The sequence below is a fragment of the Molossus molossus genome, unplaced genomic scaffold (assembly GCF_014108415.1).
Source record: "Molossus molossus isolate mMolMol1 unplaced genomic scaffold, mMolMol1.p scaffold_m16_p_20, whole genome shotgun sequence".
NCBI classification, from domain to species: domain Eukaryota; kingdom Metazoa; phylum Chordata; class Mammalia; order Chiroptera; family Molossidae; genus Molossus; species Molossus molossus.
In genome coordinates, this window is record NW_023425356.1 from 21,104,871 (window position 1) to 21,119,780 (window position 14,910).

General features: G+C 39.3%; 1 protein-coding gene across 6 annotated transcripts in view; it reads right to left on the minus strand.

The window, feature by feature from the left end:
• The window catches only part of PIP5K1A (phosphatidylinositol-4-phosphate 5-kinase type 1 alpha), a 49,798-nt gene that overhangs the window by 24,780 nt on the left and 10,108 nt on the right, over nucleotides 1-14,910 (minus strand). For 5 of the 6 annotated variants that reach the window (XM_036271931.1, XM_036271933.1, XM_036271935.1 and 2 more), the window contains exon 2: nucleotides 696-727. In XM_036271931.1, the coding sequence (XP_036127824.1) occupies nucleotides 696-727 (32 nt within the window). Of the gene's footprint in view, nucleotides 1-695; nucleotides 728-1,832; nucleotides 1,857-14,910 lie in introns of those variants that run through there. The other variant, XM_036271932.1, reaches the window with a different exon arrangement.

Sequence of the window (14,910 nt, forward strand, 5' to 3'; positions counted from 1 at the left end):
CCTGAGAGACCCGGGTTCGGTTCCCGCTAAGGGCGCGTACCTCGGTTGCAGTTTGTCCCCGGCCCTGGTCGGTTGTGCGGGTGGCAGCCACTCGATGTGTCCCTTTCACATCGATGTTTCTCTCTCTCTCTCTGTTCCTCTCTCTCCCTCCCACTCTACCTGAGCAAAAAATGGAAAAAATGTCCTCGGGTGAGGATAAAAAAAAAAAAAGAAAATCAATTCCTGGTCAGAGCACATACAAGAATCAACCAATGAATGCATAAATAAGTGGAACATATCGATGTTTCGCTCTCTCTCTCCCTCCTTCTCTCTAAAATCAATAAATTTAAAAAACTAAAATAAGCCCAGCTGGTGTGGCTCAGTGGTTGAGCATCACCCTATGCACCAAGAGGTTGCCGGTTCTATTCCAGGTCAGGGCACATACCCAGGTTGTGGGCCAAATCTCCAGTGGAGGGCATGCAGGAGGCAGCCAATCGATGTTCCTCTCTCTCTAATATCAATAAAAATAAAAAAAATAAAAATTAAAAAATAAATGACAACAAAAGTAGAGTTGTATAATTTCTAACTTACCAAAAAGATGTAAGAATTTTGTCTAGCTCCAGAGACTTAAACGAGGAAAATAAAGATGTCAGAATCAGGTATCCTTCTATTCCAGTATTAAAGTTTTAGAACTACTGTATCAATAAGAAACTTACCTCAGATGACATGGATCTCTTGGTTCCAGATACTGTTAAAAAAATAAACAAAACACAATCGTAAGTGTGTACACACATACTCAGACATCTCTATCCTGCATATGGAAACAATTAGGGTTTGAGTCAAATTAAACCTGACAAACTAAACCTCTTGTGCTGATACTTTTTGGACAGAGATTTTTAGAAGTCCCTTTCTCTTTCTCCCTAATATTCACAGAGCCCATAAACATATTCCATTCCTGTTCTAGTCTCTTTTCTTACTCCAGTGTTTATATTTTCTCTGGGAAATAGATCTGTTCTTGATATATTTATCCATCAGAGTCAGGTCACATTTGATGCCAGGGCTGAAGGAGAAAGAGCATAAGAGACCCAAGATTAATTGGAACGTCTGGGGCTTGATTAATAATTTTTTCTGTAGAACTAAAAGTGTAAGAACTTTTAGAGCATATCTATGGTGTTTTACTCCTCTGTTAATTATTTCAGAAAAAAGGTAAAGAGCGGATCTATAGAAATGAAGAAAGAGGATAAGGATGAGCCAGGCCGGTGTGGCTCAGTGGTTGAGCCTCAACCCATGCGGTCACTGGTTTGATTCCTGGTCAGGACACATGCCCAGGTTGTGGGCCTGATCCCCAGTGGGAGGCATGCAGGAGGTGGCCAATCGATGCTGTCTCTCATCAATGTTTCTATCTCTCCCTCTCCCTTCCTCTCTCTCTAAAATCAATAAAGAAAAATAAAATAAAATAAAATAAAATAAAGAGGATAAGGATGAGAAAATGCAATGTCAAAAAAACAATGCAGAAACTGATTCTGCATTCCTACAGACTCATCTTGATTTCTGCTATAAATTCAATAGGAATTTGGCATTTACTTACTAAAGTAAGTTTTACTTGCTAAATATTTAATCAGTGCAAGTGTTTAAGATAAGTGTGTAGTTAAATCTCATAATTATCATTTATGACTTTTATCTGTATACATTTAGAAAAGAGTTCAAGAATATGTTCAAAAAATGACAAAAGTCTCTATCTATAGAAAAATCTACTCTGAAAGATTAAGTCAATTCTTAAGGGTTTGCCATTCCCATAACTTTCATCCATGATCACATCAGAGACACATGATTACTTTGGAACACAGACAGACCTTCCTTCCCTTTTCATTTTGGAGAATGTTGGCCTTTATCTTCAAAGACTACTAATATATCACATCAACCTAGCTCTAAAGAATTCAAAAGGAATAAAGATTAGCCATATTAAAGAAAATTAAAAAGAGAAGTTCAAATGTGATGCATTTTCAACAACATAAGTTAATACCTGAGTAAGAAGACCTTAGTTCATATATAAGGATTAATGGTGAGGCAGCAACAGAGACACATGGGATTAACAGAAATGGCCAAGCTCCCTGAGAATTTCAGAATATAGCTGGGCTCAAAGGAGAAATTGGAATAGTCCTTAGTAGCACAGACCAAGTATTTCTGGTACCAATAAGCAAAGCAGCAAAATATTCTTCCTCATGGTGAGTGAGAATGGCAAAAAATGTGGAACAAGATAGTTTTCATTTCTCTTCCCAAAAAGGAGGCAAGGGAAATGTCACCTAGTTGTTAGGAAACATGCTGTATAAAATAACCCAGAAAACTGAAAGAATAGCAAAGCCCAATAACCTACACCTTTTGTAGGATGCTTCATCTTCAATAACATTGACTTCTCCTGGCGGAAAGACTAGGCAAATTAGGAATGGAACCCTAAGCTAAAGCCAGGACGACTAAGATTTATAATAAAAATTGACACTACAAAATATAAGGTGTCTACCAACAAAAACAAGTCAAATCTTTTATATCTTACAACCTTTCAGCCAACAGCAAGTCAACATGCTTAGCTTTTTAAAAATGAGACCTGGGTTCAAACCCATGTTACATCAGAAAAATTTGCTCTCTATATTCAACTAAAAGAAAAGGAACCTATATTAGGTTATATAAAGATTAGGTGAGATAAGCTAAATTCAAAGTACTTTATGGACTATAAAGAACTATACAAACATGCTGTCATATGTGATTTCTAATGCAAGAGCAAAGTTGAGCCCACAGCAAGGTTTAATGTTCAATTACCTAGACCATTGTAAATTTTAATTAGCATTTCAAAGTACTTGGTTCCTCCCAAACCCTTCCCAACATACCAACCTGAAAGTACATACACACAACTATAGAATCAATGATTCTCAATGAGGAAATCAGTGTAAGTTCAGTTGAGAAGATAAACACTGATTCTGGATGCCCTTCTTTGGTACCTGGCTGACCCCTTCCTCTTTTCCCCCCAAGGAATGGGTTCGGAAGGGATCTGGAAGAACCAAGAAGAGCCAACATCCAGTTCTGATAGTGTCACCTACAAAATAATGTCCTCTGTATGCAAGGAGTAATTGGACAAAGTGAAATAATGGAGAAAATAAAGCAGATAAGTGATTTCAAGGCAAGGACTAGGTTTGGGGCCTTCTTACTTCCAAAAAGTTCTACTTTGGTATCTTTCCTGGTTTTACAACACAAAAACATTGCTCTAGGGCTGATAACTCTTGCAAAGTATGCAGAAGGAGGGTGGGAGAACTTCACTCAATGGAATTTTGTTGCCAACTGCTTGGCTATTTGTAATGGCAAAAATGGGATTAATCCCAAAAACACTAGTATAGCTGAAGCAGAAAGATATTGAGGTCTTAATAATAATCAGAACAAAAAACAGGAAGGAGAAGAATCAGGACCCAAGACTCATTCTCTTTCTTGCCTGAAGTTTTGCCCTTTGGGCACAGATCAGAGCTCCAACCTACCAAAGAAGAATGAAAGGGAAGAGAAAAGTACTTAGAAAATTTTAACAATGTTGATAACATCCAGAAACCTAATGAAGAGCAGAACGACATTTCAGAGAACCAGATACAATCTGCTACGGATTGACCAAAATAGCTCAAAGCTCTGCCAATGAGAAACTGTCTTATTGTCTCATGTATAAGGACTACATGAGACTCATGAGTCACCAGCATGGTACTTGTTCACCTCATAAGCTTTCTCTTCTGTAAGTACAGGGAAAGAAAAATAAAACAAAAGGAGGAGGAACAGAGGGAAGGAAAAGAGGAGGAGAAAAAAAGAGAAAAGACCAATTCAGCATGGCAACACCCAGACTGGTAATCATGCCAGCCGACCAATGAGATTCATCACTATGGATAAGACTAGAATATTATTCAACAGAAAGTTTCTTTTCTAGCATTTTTGTGAAAAATACTCTGCTAAGGATATATTATCACTTTATAACCCATATCCATGATCCATACATATCATCCTCTTTTTGGGTGGAGAGTAGAGTTCCAATGTTAAAATTTACTTTTTTTTTTTTTTTTTGGAGAAAAATGTCATTTCTAATGAATCTGGGGACAAGCCTCTTTCCTTCTAAGTCAAAACTCTGAAGAATTATTATCAATATGCCTACATTATTATTAGTTCACTGTAGGAAATGTGGCATATGCTAAAAGAAAGGAGGGAGCACATTACCCAACAGTGGGTTATAGAGGCTGACAGTTTGGCTATAAATGCTATAGAGAAGGTCCAAACCCAGCTTCTACTCATTGGCTCAAATTTAACACATTTTAGCACCAGTTCAATGCAGAATTATTTCTGCTCCCTCTCTATTCATTTATTCAACAACTACTTATTGATCATTTGTTGCATGTCAGAAATATTCTTCGATAAAAAACAAAAAAAGCCCTGGCCAGTTTGGTTCAGCAGTTAAGAGCATTGGCCTGCTGTCCAGAGACACCCGGGTTCAGTTCCCGCTAAGGGCACATACCTCGGTTGCAGTTTGTCCCCAACCCTGATTGGGTCGTGCGGGTGGCAACCACTTAATGTGTCCCTTTCACATCTATGTTTCTCTCTCTCCCTCTCCCTCCCACTCTATCTGAACAAAAAATGGAAAAAAATGTCCTTGGGTGAGGATATATAAAAAAAAAAAGAAATTATGCTTGGCACTCTTAGAAAAGTTGTATGTTCCTCACAATATTTCTGCTTTATTCTCCATTGCTTGAGCATCTCCACAGTATCCTAGTTCACCTCAATGCTGACTATAAGACTAAACTAAAATGCTGATATGTTTTTAGAAAGGCTATTTCTCTCCACTAACCAAACAATGTATATTTTTATAGCACTTTAAAAGTTTACAAACATATATCTCATTTGGACCTCAAAACAATAATACAGTGCATGGGAACTGTTTTCATTAAGAACTTAAGTCCAGCCAGTATGACTCAGTGGTTGGGCGTCAACCCATGCACCAAGAGGTCACCGGTTCGATTCCCAGTCAGGGCACATATCCAAGTTGTGGGCCTAATCCCCAGTTGGGGGCATGCCAATCGATGTTCTCGCTCATGGATGTTTCTTTCTCTCTCCCTTCATCTCTCTCTAAAATTAATAAAAGGAAAAAAAAAAAAAAAAAACTTAAGAGACAAATCCACCAAATCTAATGTGTGAAATTTGTTTGGATGCTGATTAGAAAATAAGTTAAAAAAGGTTTCTAAGCCCTGGCCAGTTTGGCTCAGCAGTTAGAGCATCGGCCCATAGACCAGAGAGTCCTGGGTTTGGTTCTTGCTAAGGGCATGTACCTCGGTTGTAGTTTGTCCCCGGCCCCGGGTGGGGTCCTGTGGGTGGCAACCAATCGATGTGTCTCTCTCACATCGATGTTTCTCTCTCTCTCTTCCTCCCTTTCTCCCTCCTGCTCTATCTGAAGACAAATGCAAAAATGTCGATGGGTGAGGATTAAAAAAAAAAAAAGATTTCTGAGATGGGGCCTTGAGAGGAAAAATTAAATAACCCTTTTTAATTTTGTAGATGTGACAAGGCTACCATGGTAATGTTGCAACTCCCTCTCCCTCCAAAATAGAGTTATCTGTAGAAATACATTCTGAAGTATTTATGACTGAAATCACAAGAAGACCAGGTTTACTTTAAAATATCCTAGGGGGTGGAGGTGCAGGACTGGAAAATAACAGATGCAAAATTGGCAAAATGTGGCTATGGAAGCTGGCTGATGGGTAATGGAGGTTCATTATACTATTCTCTACACTTCACGTATGTCTGAAAATAAAAAAAAATTTTTTCTTTATTGATTTTAAAGAGAAAGAAAAGGAGAGATAGAAACATCAAACCAGTGACCTCTTGGTGCATGGGTCTCCACTAAGCCACACCAGCCGGGGTGAAATCTCTTATAATGAAAAGTTTAAGCAAAAAAAATACCGTTGAAGAAAAGAAAGCAAGTCTAGATAATCAAGTTTATTCACCTGAGCTGGCTACTTTCTGAGACATTTTCTCTAATAAAAGTAAACATCAAGCCCTGGCCGGTTTGGCTCGGGAGTTAGCGCGTCGGCCTGCGGACCAAAGAGTCCCAGGTTCAATTCTGGCCAAGGGCATGTACCTCAGTTGCAATCCGGCCCTGGCCCTGGTTGGGGTTGTGCAGGTGGCAACCAATCGATGTGTCTCTCTCCCCTCCTCCCTCCTTCCCGCTCTATCTGAAGATAAATGGAAAAATATTCTCAGGTGAAGATTAAAAAAAAAAAGTAAACATCAAGTCCTGACCAGTTTGACTCAGTAGTTAGAGTGTTCGTCCATGGACCAAAGGGTCCCGAACTCGATTCCCAGTCAAAGGCATGTATGTACCTGGGTTGCCGGTTCGATCCCTGGCCCTGGACAGGGCATGTGGGAGGCAACCAATAGATGTGTTTCCCTCACATCTGTTTGTTTCTCTCTCTCTCTCCCTCCTTCCCTTCCACTCTAGCTAAAAAAAAAATCAATGAAAAAATATCCTTGGATGAGTATTAACAAACAAAAAAAGTTAGCATCGAGGATGAAGTTCTAACAGAGAAATTGTTTTTATATTATACAAACTTGCCAATTCATGTCCCTAGTTTATTTCCTTCATGACTATAGGACCCCTACTTATTAACAGGCCCTAAACCAAGAAGCACTGTAAACAACTAGCTAATGTTGCTCTATTGGAAGCAAAAAATAAAGCCATGAAAAACAGGCTATGTCAGAAAAAATAATCGTTCAAATAACTTATTTTTGAGTAGGTCAATAGAATGTACAAAGCCACTCATAGTAATTTTGAGCCCTGATTCCTCTGCAGAAAGAAGAAAATGTAAAAGACCTAGAGATCCAAAATTGTACTTACTTTGAATGTTTTTTTGTTTTTTAATTCTAGCCTGGGCATGCTCAATCTGGCCGAAATCTATAGCTGTTAACGAAAGTTTATTTTTAAATAGAAAGAGTTGAGAACTTAGCTCTTCTGAGCCACAAGTGAAGTTACTGGCCTCTTTTCAAGGTAACAAATCAATAACCATTGATATTATGAAAAACATCATTCGGAAAGGGTCTTTATGATTTTTAGTCTAATCCTCTTTTTTATAAATAAAAGCACAGAGCATAAGGATGTGCTCAAAATCAGAGAGCAAAGGTGGTGACAAAGCCAGAATTAGAATCCATTCCTAACCCCCAATTCAACTCTCTTTTTTCTAAACCATCTTTTGTTTCAATTTCCTGGTGAACTAGAGTCTAGAAGGGACAAGAAAGACCAAGGGAACTAGAATGCTCTAACAAATTAAATAAATCTCAGAATTACTAATAGACAATATGAACACATATCTTCTTCCCTTGAGGTCCCCTTCCCTTGGGACAAGGAAATCTATTTCTCATATTCACTGACAGAGGATTAAGAACAGAGTCCTCCTCCTTCAGTTCCACTTAAGTAGGTTAACAATAACAACACTGTTCTTCTGGTAACAGTCATAATGTCACTGGCAAAAATAGTAGATCTCACTTCTTCTAGTGAGATTATCCTTGTTCTGAACCACACAATGCCAGTATTCTAGAGGAGCAGAAACTGTCCTTTCAAGTCTGATACTTGAAAGAACAGTTTCACAGTTTTACAGATAGTAAGGTCCTCATTAGTAACAGAAAGTATCTTTTTGTCTTTGCAGTAAGACTGCAACAACTTTAACAAAGGAAAAAAGGAGCTCCTTTCATCTCAGATTTGTTTTCCTTTTGGCATATGGGGGCCTTACTTGCTCTGATTAAATGCATAAGGCTTATGATTACTGAATTTGCAATGGACAAAAAGAGGGAATCTAACAGGCAAACTCTTTTGTTTAGTTTCAGGGATCTTGGAATTTACTGCAGAATCGGTTACCAATCAATCCTTGGCATAAATTCACATTAACTTGAACAATATTTTCTGAAAGAATGATCAATAATTCCACATTATTATGCAACAGGAGGACAGAATGTTGTTGCTTTTTTAAGGAGAGCTAAAGTCAGAAGAGAAAGTTCCCTTCTGTATTATTCTCTCCTTCACTGAAAACTACTGGTTTAGTCAGTACCCATTCAACAACAAATATTTAATCTGGTTTAAAGTCAAGTTAGTTTGCACAGACTTTCAGATTAGCGAGGGAGCAGCATAGTGAGTAGGAATGTGGACTCTGAAATCAAAACACCTAAGTTTGCTAGGTTTGAATATGAGATACACCGTTACTAACTAGGTAACCCTGGACACGTTTATTAAAACTCTCTATGACTTGGTTATCTTATCTACAAAGTGGAGAAATAATAACATGTACCTCACAGGGCTGTTATGAGAATTAAATAAGTCATATATAGCATTTAATATATAATATATACTCTATAAATATAAGCAATTATTATCAGTGTGAAATATGAAACCCCATCTACAAGATGGGAAGAGTCAGAGGAAATGAGAGGTGCAGCAGAGAGGGAAAAGAAAAAGAATTGAGATTGTCGGGCTGGTGTGGCTCAGTGGTTGAGCATCGACCTATGTACCAAGAGGTCACCGGTTCGATTCCTGGTCAGGACACATGCCCAGGTTGTGGGCCCAATCCCCAATGCGGGGCATGCAAGAGGCAGCCAATTGATGTTGTCTTTCATCAATGTTTCTCTCTCTCTCTCCCTCTCACTTCCTCTCTCTAAAATAAATAAATAAATAAATAAAATAAAACAAAAGGAAATGAAATTATGGGAAGATTTTGAGGGAGACAAAAGATTAGGGAGTTGACTGATTCATGTTATACTGTGCAACTGTGAGAAAGATATTTCTATGTTAAGATAGCATCTCTTTTGGAAAGGGCAAAGGGAAATGGAAGCTCAAGTAAATTATGTTTATAAGAAATCCACAGCCTTCTCAGAAGAAGACCATGCACTACCACTACAAAAAATCTACAATTGTTATGGGGAATAGCAATTGGCTGCTAGTTACTGCAGAGCTCATGCTTCTTCAGCACAGATACACATCAGATCTACCTCTCTTACTCTTGACCCCACAGCACAGAAAGTTGAAACCTAAATGAGGAAAAACAGAAAGTTATCACTCACTTCTGGGATTGTATTTACTTACAGCAGAATAAGTATATCTTTTAAAAAACTCTAAAGTTTAAAATTATGAACAAGATCTGGCCTGATCCCCAACACCATACTGTGAAATGTGAGATGATTTTTTTTGTAGTTCTAGGTAAATGTCCAAAAAAACAAGAGAAGGAGCCCTGTCTGTGAGGCTCAGTTGGTTAAGCGTCATCCCATGCACCAGGAGGTCACCAGTTCAATTCCCTCCTGATCAGGGCACATGCCCAGGTTTTGGGCTTGATCCCCAGCACGCAGCATGCAGGAGACAGTCTCTCTTTCCCTCTCCCTTCCTCTCTTTAAAATCAATTTATATGGCAAAAAATTCTAAGAGTGGTCACAAAATATGTAACCCAAATTATTTCTCTCTGGAGTGATTTCAGATTGGCAAACAATTTTCAAGTATAAAAACTCCTTGCAGCCCTGATAGGGTGGTAGCTCATTTGGTTAGAGCATTGGCCTGTTATGCCAAGGTTGCGGGTTCGGTCCACAGTCAGGGCACATACAAGGGTCAGCCAATGAATACATAAATAAGTGGAACAACAAATCCATGTTTCTTTCTATTTATAAAATAAATAAAAAAAAACTCCTTTGCATGCAGGCTTCTAATTTTTAAAAAAAGAATATGTATCCATTTTACTTGAGGATATTTTACAATTAGGGGGCAATTTGGCAATATCTGGCAAAAAGCCTTAAAAACAAAAGTGTAAAAATTGACCCAGAAGTTGAAATTAATATTAAGGAAATAGTCAAGTGGACAAAGATGAATATTTAAAGATATCTAATGCAACACTGTATATAGTAACTATAATTGGATAGATACCATAATTGGAAAGACTCTAACAGGGGATGTGGTATATATTGTGGTGTAATCACAAAATGAAATCATATGCCCTGGCCAGTTTGGCTCAGCAGTTGGAGTGTCGGCCTGCGGACCAGAGAGTCCCGGGTTCAGTTCCCGCTAAGGGCACGTACCAAAAAAAATAAAATAAAATAAAATGAAATTGTATATAACTATTATTTTTATTGTATATTTATAGATAGAATGACACAAGTTTTTAGAAAAGGTAAAAAAAAATTATATAGTACCATATTTTTAAAAAATACTTAGCTTTAAATTCACATGTATTTACACACATAGAAAAGGTCAAGATCATATACCAAAGTGATAAAATATGACTATTTTGGATAATGGGGTTAATTTGTAAGTTTAAATTTCTATTTTTCCTTATCTATATAAATTTTCTATAACAAATAATTACATAGATAATTGAACAATCAAAGAAAAGATATACACAGGTGGCTTTATTGTAATTCTCTATTCTTTATAACCCATTTTTCCCAGTAAACCACCACTCAACAGTCCCACACATACAGATCAACATCACTCCACACATTAACTCAAGCTCATTACAATTACATTATACTGCTACAGAGACAAACAAGAAGGAAAATGTGCAAAGAAAATAACTCAAATGCTGCTAACAATCACAAACTACAAATAAATGACTCCATGACTCCTTAAAAACATGTTTTTTTCTTTAAAAAGACAATAAACATTTTATAAAGTGCAAGTGTGTGTGTGTGTGTGTGTGTGTGTGTGTGTGTATACACACACCTTTTTCCCCCCCTTTTATTAAAAGCATGACTCCTAGCCCTGGTTGGTACAGCTCAGTTTGCTGGAACTTCCCCAGTACACTGAAAGGTTGCAGGTTCTATTCCTGGTCAGGGCACATACCTAGATTGAGGGTTTGATCCCTGTGGGGGTGTGTATGGAAAGCAACTGATCGATGTTTCTCTCTCACATGAAGTTTCTTTCTCTCTCTCTCTCTCTCTACCTCCCTCTTACCCCTCTTCCCTTCTTTCTAAAAATCAATAAACATGTTCTCAGGTGAGGATTAAAAATAAAAGCACGGCCCTGGTCAGTTTGGATTAACAGTTAGAGCATCGGCCCGCGGTCCAGAGAGACCCGGGTTTGGTTTTCACTAAGGGCACATACCTCAGTTGCAGTTTATCCCCGGCCCTGGTTGGGTCATGCAGGTGGCGGCCACTCGATGTGTCCCTTTCACGGTGATGTTTTTCTCTCTCTCTCTTCCTTTCCCTCCCTCCCTCCCATTCTATCTGAACAAAAAAGGAAAAATGTCCTCAGGTGAGGATAAAAAAAAGCATGATTCCTATATACTCACTCTTTCTTTACTACATATTACTTTGAGATGCCTATTCAACCTAAAACAAATCTATATCAACATATATGAGGTTCTTGCTGAAGAGGTTTATTTTTTATATCCTTCAGAGTATCATTTCTCCTATAAAAGAGGCATACCTAATTTTAGCATATCTCCTGGATGACAAGACTTGAAAAATATAAAAGATCTAGCCTCTGGATTATGAAAATAAGCTGGGAAATTTTTAACGTTACTAAAATAATTTCAAAACAGTTGAACCAGTCAAGTGCCAAAGTGGAAACAATTCAATCAATTCTTGCTAAAATACAAAGGTGAATCATCACATCATGTCAGAATATTTTTCTAAGTAACCCTGGACTAGTTTTAAGGAGGCATTCCATTTTGGTCCTTGCCCTAACCCTAAATTGTGTTTGCGGTGAAAAGGTACTAGAGGCCTGGTTTCTAGTCACTAGTTAAAATTTGCCTGCTACTACTAAACCACTGGAAACTAAGATTCAAAATGTAGAGGAAGCCCTGGCCGGTTTGGCTCAGCGGTTAGAGCGTCGGCCTGCGGTCCAGAGAGACCCGGGTTCGGTTCCCGCTAAGGGCATGTACCTCGGTTGCAGTTTGTCCCCGGCCCTGGTTGGGTCGTGTGGGTGGCAACCACTCGATGTGTCCCTTTCACGTCGATGTTTCTCGCTCTCTCTCTCCCTATCTGAACAAAATATCGAAAAATGTCCTCGGGTGAGGATAAAAAAAAAAAAAAAAAAAAAAAAAAAAAAAAAAATGTAGAGGAAGAGAAAAGCCATCAATATGATTCTGCAAAGTATGAAAAAGGCAAACTTCAGAGGGGGAGATGGTTGGCCTTAAAAGAGATCATTGAAAAGCCCAGGCTGGTTTAGTTCAGTGGTTAGAGCATCAGCTCATGGACCAGAGAGGCCTGGGTTCGGTTCCCACTAAGGGCACATACCTCAGTTGCAATTTGTCCCCAGCCCCGGTTGGGGTCGTGTGGGTGGCAGCCACTTGATGTGTGTCTCTCACATCAATGTTTTTCTCTCTCTCTCTTCTTCCCTCTCTCCCTCCTGCTCTATCTGAAGATAAATGTTAAAAAAGGGAGAAAAAGATCACTGAAACAAAGGTATTTTCAGAGTAAATAGCTCCAAAAAAATAAAGTCTCTCACCCAGTGTGTGGAACAAAACAGAGTTGGCCTTAATACCAGAGCCTCTCCCGGAACTTTCAGAGCAAAAGTATTTCCGTCGGAGATGAGATGACATCATCCACCAGATGAGAAACTAAGAGGCGGTGTGTAACTGACTTCAGTGTTTGAAGTACACATATAATTTAGGGATACTAGAAGCTGACTGGATGTGCATTCCTCAGACAACTGGAATTGTGCCTGAGCAGGTCATAGAAAAGCAATCCCAGAGACCCAACTCAATGAGCTACCAATACTACTATATAAATGTGTCACCCTGGCTGGTTTGGCTCAGTGGTTAAAGCATCAGCGTGTAGACCAGAGAGACCCTGGTTCGGTTCCTGTTAAGGGCACATACCTTGGTTGCAGTTTGTCCCCAGCCTTGATTGGGTCATGTGGGTGGCAACCACTCGATGTGTCCCTTCCACGTCGATGTTTCTCTCTCTCTCTCTCCCTCCCACTCTATCTGAACAAAAAATGGAAAAATGTCCTTGGGTGAGGATAAAAAATAAATAAATGAATAAATGTGTCAATAATTTCTACATACAGCACAGAGAGACAAGCAGGCTTTTCAGAACCAAAATGCTAACTCTTAGGGGGTTTCTTGGTTGATAAGATTGAGAGCCAGAGGCTTTAAAAGATAAAAACAAAACACACACACACGCACACACACACACACACACACACACAAAATCAGCCAAGTTGTCTGCTGGACAATCTGAAGCAATCTCTCTGGTCCTCTCAACTTGATATAGTGAAAGTCATTTTAACTACTGTATACCCTAGCAGGTAGAAGGCACAATATAGTCTCCAAATGAAAATACTCAGAAATCATCTAAAATGACAGTATGCTTCATGGGAAATACTGCTGAGCACACAACTACAAGAGATAGCACCTAGCTGGTGTGGCTCAGTGGATTGAGCATCATTCCATGGACTGAGAGGTACCAGTTCAATTCCCAGTCAGGGCACATGCCTGGGTTGCAAGCTCGATCCCCAGTGGGTGGTGTGCAGGAGGGAGCCAATCGATGTCTCTCTCTCACTTCGATGTTTCTATCTCTCTTTCCCTTCCTCTCTCTCTCTCTCAAAAAAATCAATAAAGACATATTTAAAAAGAGAGAGACAGTGCTTAAAAAAACAAACAAACAAAAAAACCCATTACTATACCCTCAATAAGGACTAAACCATGCCAATTAAGAAACCAAGCCCAGCCCTGGCCAGTTTGGCTCAGCGGTTAGAGCGTTGACCTGCGGTCCAAAGAGGCCTGGGTTCGGTTCCCGCTAAGGGCATGTACCTCGGTTGCAGTTTGTCCCCGGCCCTGGTTGGTCGTGCAGGTGGCAGCCACTCGATGTCTCTCTTTCACATCGATGTTTCTCTCTCTTTCTTCCTCTTCCTCCCACTCTATCTGAACAAAAAATGGAAAAATGTCCTCGGGTGAGGATAAGAGAAAAAAAAAGAAACCAAGCCCAGCCCTGGCCGGTTTGGCTCCACGGGTGGAGTGTTGGCCTGCGGACCAAAGAGTCCCAGATTCAGTTCCCACTAGGGGCATGTACCAAAAAAAAAGAAAGAAAGAAACCAAGCCCATGCCCTGGCCAATTTGGCTTAGCACTTAGAACATCGGCCTGCAGCCCAAAGGGGCTTGGGTTCGATTCCTGGTCAAGGGCACATGTTACGTTGCAGGTTCGATCCCCAGTCCCAGTCGGGATTGTGCAGGAGGTAACCAATCAATGTGTCTCTCTTACATCAACGTTTCTCTCTCTCTCTCTCTTCCTCCCTTCCACTCTCTCTCTCTCAAAAAAAAATAATAATAATAAAAAAATATCCTTGGGTAAGGATTAACCAAAAAAGGAAACCAAGCCACATCTCAGAGAAAAGCTAAATTTTGTTTCCTAGCAAGTGTCAATTTTTCCTAAGGATCTTCTAGGAAAAAGTCAGAAAGGCAAGGACGCTACTGGAAATTAAAAGCTGGAAAGCAGTTAGATCCACCAGTCCTGGAATCACCTGGGCTAAGAGTCAACAAAGTAGCAAGGAATAAGCCACAAATTTACTAATACAGTCTTTATGCAACATCTTTGCAACTAGTAACAATCTTTCTGAACTTCAGTTTCATCATTTGGAAAATAAGAAAGTAAAATTATAGTATCTGTCCATATTTCTCTAGTGATAAACGTTTGCTTCTACTTCTACAGGGCAAATTTATGGTCCTCAGGCCTCATCTCCTGGCACTAAAACTTTGGTTTTGACAAAAATCCAAGTCCTCCTTCTTTTTTTAAAATCCTCACCCAAGGATATTTTTCCATTTATCTTCCACTAGAGTGGGAGGGAGAGAGAGAAACATCGAAGTGAGAGAGACACATCATCGATTGGTTACCTCCCCCCACGACCCCAAATAGGGATGGGGACCGAACTGCAACCGAGGTATGTGCCCTTGA